The sequence below is a fragment of the Archocentrus centrarchus genome, chromosome 7 (assembly GCF_007364275.1).
Source record: "Archocentrus centrarchus isolate MPI-CPG fArcCen1 chromosome 7, fArcCen1, whole genome shotgun sequence".
In the NCBI taxonomy this organism is placed as follows: Eukaryota; Metazoa; Chordata; class Actinopteri; order Cichliformes; family Cichlidae; genus Archocentrus; species Archocentrus centrarchus.
Window position 1 is genome coordinate 19,069,346 of NC_044352.1, and position 6,274 is coordinate 19,075,619.

Genomic DNA, 6,274 nt, shown 5'->3' on the forward strand with positions numbered 1-6,274 from the left:
TAGTGCTTTCAACTGTTTATCTCAAAGCACCCAAAGTCGTGTTATTCGCATAACTGTACTGGATTGAAACCCACATTTATTTTCTGGAAGCTCTTTGTTCATGTGAAAGTTTGGTGTCAAAATTCACATACACGTACTGGAAACACATGAAAGGACAAGATTGAAAACAGACTCACATCTTCATCAAACGTAATATTAACCCCCCCGCCCTGCTCTCTCTCTGTCTCTCTCTCTCCTTGTAGCCTCCATTGTAGCTCAGAAGTGGTGGTGTCAGATGCAGCCATGCATGGAAGGTGAGGAGTGCAAGGTTCTCCCAGATCTCACAGGATGGAGTTGCAGCACAGGCAACAAAGTCAAGACCACAAAGGTTGGTGTCCACATTCTGCGCTTCCTCTCTCCCTCCCTTACCATCCATTCAACACATACACGCGTGTGCACACATGGCCAGACCCACCACAGAGTGACCCATTTCCACCTCCATCGTGTTAGAGTATATCCTTCTCTTCTCCTTGCTTTCTCTCTTATGTGTCTCCATTCCCTACTTCTTTCTCCTTTCAGCCAATATCAATCCTTTTTTTTTAATTAATTAATTTTTTTTTTTTACCCAGTTTCTCTCTCTTTACTTTTCCTCTGGCCCCATCTTGGCTCTAACATCAAACATTCTCTGAAGAAAAATAAGGCCAACAAGAACAAGGCAAATAAAACACACACGCACCCTGAATATGAATATCACAATTCCCTTCACTCTCACTTGCCCTGCTTCCCTGCAACTGACTGGCATGCCATCTGACTCGATGCAAAAAGAACTCGCCACATTTGATACACTGGAGTGGTAAATGCCCTGGAAAAGTTTTTTTTTTTATGTTCTCATTCATCCGCACCACAGTTTGTGCGGTACGTGCATGTGTACATTCTTTCCCCCCTGTTAAGTTTCATGTGCTGTCGGTTTGTCTGCATCTTTGTGTGCATGTGAAAAGGTGTGAATGCGTGCTATGCATCTTCCTGCTCAGCCTACATCTTCACCTGTTGGCTTCTCTTCAGTGCTTGACCTGAGCAGGCTCTTAGCTGTCTGTCATAGGAGAAAAATTTGTGCGAGACTCACCTCTTGTCACTGTACGCCTCTGTTTCTAACCTCCATCCTTCTCTCTGCCTTCTCACCTTCCATTATTCATGGCTGGGTGCAGACCTTTGTTTTCTGCCTAAATAATTGATTGAAGGCGTGGTCAGAGAGGAGAAAGGCATGCATCTCCATGGGTAAAATAAAAAAGAGGGATGAGGAGTGCTCAAAGCACACATGTTCACTCTTCACTCTTTCCCAGACAGTGTCCTCACACAAATGCAGTGATGATTAAGAATTCTTTTCGTACTGCTTCCTCCACTCACCTCTCACCTAGCTAAGTGGCTCGTGCCCCCTCAAGACCTTTTTACTTTTTTAACAGCCTCTCCTTTCTTTCACCCTTTTTCCCTGATATCATTTTCAGCTTTGAGCACAAATTTGTGTTAGGCTCCTTGTATAAGTGTAACTGATCTTTCCTAACTCAACCATATCAGAAAATATGACAGAAAAAGTAGAAAAAAGAGGGGTCTGGTTTGATGGGAGAAAGTGGCACATAAGGCTTGATAGTATTTGAAGACAGTTTAGTTTCTGAATATGCAAATGCTGCTGACCAATCAGCCCCAAAGTGTGCATTTATAATTAAAGCAAACCAGTTTCAGCCAGGCACTGCTTCATCAGTGACTCTGTTGTAGTTTAAAAGAGCACAAATATTTGCTGTCTCTTGCATTTGGTCTTTGATCAATGATCTGTGTGTGTGCCCGCATGCGTGTGTGTCTGCACTGTTTGAGAGTGTTAGCTGATGTGTTCGCTTGATGATGAAGAGTGATTTTTTTTTTCTCTTCTTGTGTCGTACGCTGAGGTCAAGATTCGCAGGCGTCCAGATCAATAGCATCGAACGTTCTCTTATAGTCCCATTAAGACCTGCTCGTAAATTGAAATTGACGATAGAGTGAGAGAGAAAGGGGCTGGGAGGGAGACAGAGAGAGAGAGAGAGAGAGACATGGAGAAAGGAAAGGAAGGAAGAGGTGGGTAGAAATGAGTGAAAGAAAAAATAAGTGTAAAGTGAAAAGAAAGGGAGATGTGATAAGTAGAGAAAAGAATAAAGAAAACACTTGGGGGGGAAAAAGAAGCATAATGGTCAGCAGACATTAGCAGGTAAGAAGACACAACAGGATTTGGCACTCTCTATCTTTCCATCCACCCCTGGGTGGAAGCAGGGGGAAGGAGGAGAGGAGGAGGGCAGAGGGAGGAGAGGAGGAGGGCTTAGAAGACAGCTCGATCAATGCCAAATAATATCATATGTATGAGGAAATGGACATGGCTTGGCCGCCAAGTTGCAGAGCTGCCAGAGACTGCAGGGAAGGTGTGTTTGCCTTTGTGTAACTGCCAATGCTGATTAACAATGGACAACATGTCAGCAGTGCATATAAGTTTCACCTCCTATAAACTGCAGCAAATTTACATCATCCCAAACAGATGTGGTGATCTGTAAGCTCTTTAGACAAGATATTCAGTCATAAACAATACAAAGATGGATGGAAGGAATTAAACTGTGGAGCTCTGATCTATGAGATTCAAGTTGTCAAAAGAATTTAGAGCCAAATTTAAAAAACTGAAACATTAATATTAAGCAAGCAAAATAAAGCTTGCTATTTAAATTAATCCAGCTGCCAGTGATTTAATCTGGTTATTTGTAATTAAAAACAATAACTTTACAAATGTAAGAAGACTTTTACCTTGTAATATAATTCAGAAAATTTAAGCTTTTGCTTTTCTGTATGTCCAAAAATAATCGGCCAGCAGTGACACTGTCAGGTCACTGCCCACCTGGGTTGATTGTGTCAGACCTGAAACTCAAAAACAAAGTCAAGAAACTGAAAAAAGTGATGTACAAAGAGAAATTCTGATAAATGAAAGGAAAGTCAGAATATTCCAATCATATGTAATATTCTTTCATCATTTTATTTTAATTTCTGCCTTCAAGCTGCTTTTTTCTTTCAAATTATTTTCATGCAGATCCAAATTATTCATGTTTCAGTTTGATTCTAAGGAGATTTTGTTCAATTATGACACAAACTAAATCCAATATTATGCAGCTTCTATGACTAGGTGTCTCATAAAAACTGTGCAGCTGAAGGGGACATCTGCCTTGTGGCCATATGACCAGGGTAGGCAGCTAAAGCTTTTGGACCAAGTACAAAATGAGGCACTCATGGGTCTAAAAAAGCCCGTAGAAATGACACTCTAGCTCTTCTTGTGTGCTTTGTAAATTGAGATCTAACTATCTAAATCCGCTCTCTAATTGGGCATAGAAACTGCCACCTACAGGCATATTTAAACAGGCAAGGGGATGAACACCTAAAGGGACTTTGACTTTGCACCTTAAAGTATAGCAGGCACAGAGATACAGCAGTGTGCGTGCATAGTGAACTGGCGTGACAACAAACGCCTGCAGACTCTTTGATCAGTCACAGGAGTAGATGCCTGAAGGCAACGGGAACAGACCCAGGAAGGGTGGCCTGGAGCCATCAAGAGTAGATACAGTAGTTTCAGCTGCCAGCTTGGAGGGAACACTGCACTGAGCTCTCTCACTGGTATTCGCACGTTGTTAGCTGGGACCTGGGTCAGACAAAAGAGTGTATACCCCACGAGGAAATAACAGAGAGATAGCATGTGTTGGGGCTAAGAGGGGAAACCACTGGGAAGCTCAGTAAGAGGGAAAGCCATGCCGCAAAAACAGAAGAACAGTCTTGGAGAGTCTGGTCTATTATATGCCCCAGCACTGGCAGTTATACAGCAATTTGTGTCTATTTGATCACTGGCTGCTAGAAAATGTCTTCTAATAGCTTGAAATAAACCAAAAGTGAGTGTATGAGCAAAGAAAATGGGAAGATGGATAGCCGAGATAAAGAGACCATGTGATTAGGCAGCCGTCTCGACAAATAGACAAAATGACATGGCAGTGGGCCAAGCGCTGAGAGTGAGGTAGTGTGGGCTGCCTGCCATGATTCAAACTGTGTCTTGTTTAGGTTCTAGCCAGAAGAGACAGAAACCGTGCTGGTCATGTTGTCCAACAATAAGAGTCTCTTCCTGTATTTTTCCACATAGAAGCCAGCACTGCATTATTCAAACCCTTTCATTGACATGTACTACCAGCACTGCCTCTGTACTCTGTTCTGTGACCTTTACTGTTTCAGGCTGTTTTCAAAATTTTTGGGCTCCGTTAATAGTGAGCTTTGACTTACTTCTTCCCTTTCTGTTACAGGTGACCCGATAGTCCTGCTCATCTCTAGAGGAGTGGTAGGCAATGGTGGTGGACGTACTTACACAGCACAACGGACTTATAAAATTGTAAGGAAACGCACTCTGATGGACGTCTATGAGGAACCAGTAATTGTTTCATTTTTCTGGGGATGTTCGAGAGATGGCGGCTGAAGCGGCAGGACTCTTACACTGCCTGCCATCTTAAACAAAACTGAGTGTCCTTGGTCCTTCACTGCAAAAGACTCAATCACCCACAATCCTTTACTGCTTCTACAAACAAAGTGAACTACAAACTAAATGGCACTTGATTAGATAACAAAACAAAAAAAAACTTCTTTACAACAAACTATATTCTTTATCTCTCTTCTATGGCTAAGTTGTGTTCCATATACATACTGGAAATTGCAGGAACTTGATTCTAGACACCTATTCTGTATTACAAAACTAACTAAAAAGAGGGAGTGGATCCAGAATGCTTGCCTCGTGTAGTCTGGATGACACATTTAAATTTAACCGTGCCACATGTGACACATTTAATGCTGTCAAAATGTTTCTGAAACTGAACCTCTTCTTTATTCAGATTTCACCTCCATATGAATATTTTACCTTAAATAGTTTGTTGCTTACCACACATGCCATTTTTTTTAAAATGCAGAGACAGTTTGTCAGTCTTCTCTACGCTTTTTTTTTTTTTTTTTTGACAAAGGACAAAATCCTTTCAGGGGTGAGGTTAGACTAATACCAAGTAGATGTTATGGTATATTGAAACATGTAAACGTGTTAAAAAAAAAAAGCAGTCCATGGAATCAAAGGGGCTAAAAATAAACTGATGCTCTAATGGTTTTAATATCTGTGTTTTTAAACGCCTGTTAACCGCTATTGAGTACATGTGTCAGTATTATATTAAATGAATAAAACCTTTCAAAAGAAAAGAGAAATCGTTTGCTTCAGTCCTTAGGGGGAAAGATTATTCAAGTGCTTCTTGTCAGGACCCACAGTGCAGCACACAACACTAAAGCAGTGGATGTTTCTCAGTGGACGCGTGGACCTGCTAGCACTGCTGATAACATCGGTTCCCCTTGAAACCTTGAAATAACAGGAAACTCAATATCATGAATTTGTAACTACTGGTGTTAATTGTGTTGGCTCGAAGAGATATCATCAATAACTGGTAATTACTTTGCTGTTCATCTAATGCATTAATTTCATCGTGTTTATTTCCTGGAGCAAACAAACAGCTTTGCATATTAATAATTGTTTTGTCAAAGACAAAAAAGCAACAAATACAGAATGCCTCTTCTCCGCAGGCGTCATCGGTGATCTGTAACTGACGACTCATTCGTCAGCCGTCGACAGTTAAGAAAACAAAAGTGGCTCACCTCTGCTTAGTGCTGAACAATGCAAGGTCTATAAAAAAATTATCTTTGTATTTGGCTGCGTTTTTGCTGCAGAAATCTCAAGCAGGTGAGGAAAGAAAAAGGATATTTGTATGCAGCGTGTGTGAGCCTGGGCTCCAAAAACAAACTGGGCTCATAAACAAGATTTAGTGCAGAGATTTTGTGGATCTGTTATTTGGCATTTTGTGGAATTCTCTCAACAGGTGAGTATTGGCAGTGATACTGTTCTATGAACATTATCCTGATACAGTTGAGTGCAGCTCAAACAATAGGATAACTTGGCATGGCTGTTCAGCTGTATTTTCAATTTTGGCAGTTAAAGCACATCCTGCCCCAAATACTCGGTTCATGATGATAGAATTTCTCTGCTATCTACAAAGCTAAACCTAAACCTACCATTCTGCTGCCTCAGAAACATGAGCCTTTATATGATGCTCCGTGTAACAGTACACAGATTATATCCTTAAGCCTTACTGATAACATCAGCATTGATATTATCAAAGCTTGTGTGTGTATGTATATATATATACAGCACAATAAATAAATATATTAGAAC

The 6,274-nt window shown here is 40.9% G+C and overlaps 1 protein-coding gene across 1 annotated transcript in view; it reads left to right on the forward strand.

Annotated features, from left to right (window-relative positions):
* The window catches only part of LOC115783097 (chemokine-like protein TAFA-2), a 91,345-nt gene extending 86,112 nt beyond the window's left edge, over positions 1-5,233 (forward strand). Inside the window, exons 4-5 of the mRNA XM_030733747.1 lie at positions 243-367; positions 4,323-5,233. Of these exons, the coding sequence (XP_030589607.1) occupies positions 243-367; positions 4,323-4,334 (137 nt within the window). The 3' untranslated portion in view covers positions 4,335-5,233. The remainder of the gene's footprint in view (positions 1-242; positions 368-4,322) is intronic.
* Positions 5,234-6,274: the final 1,041 nt, after the last annotated feature.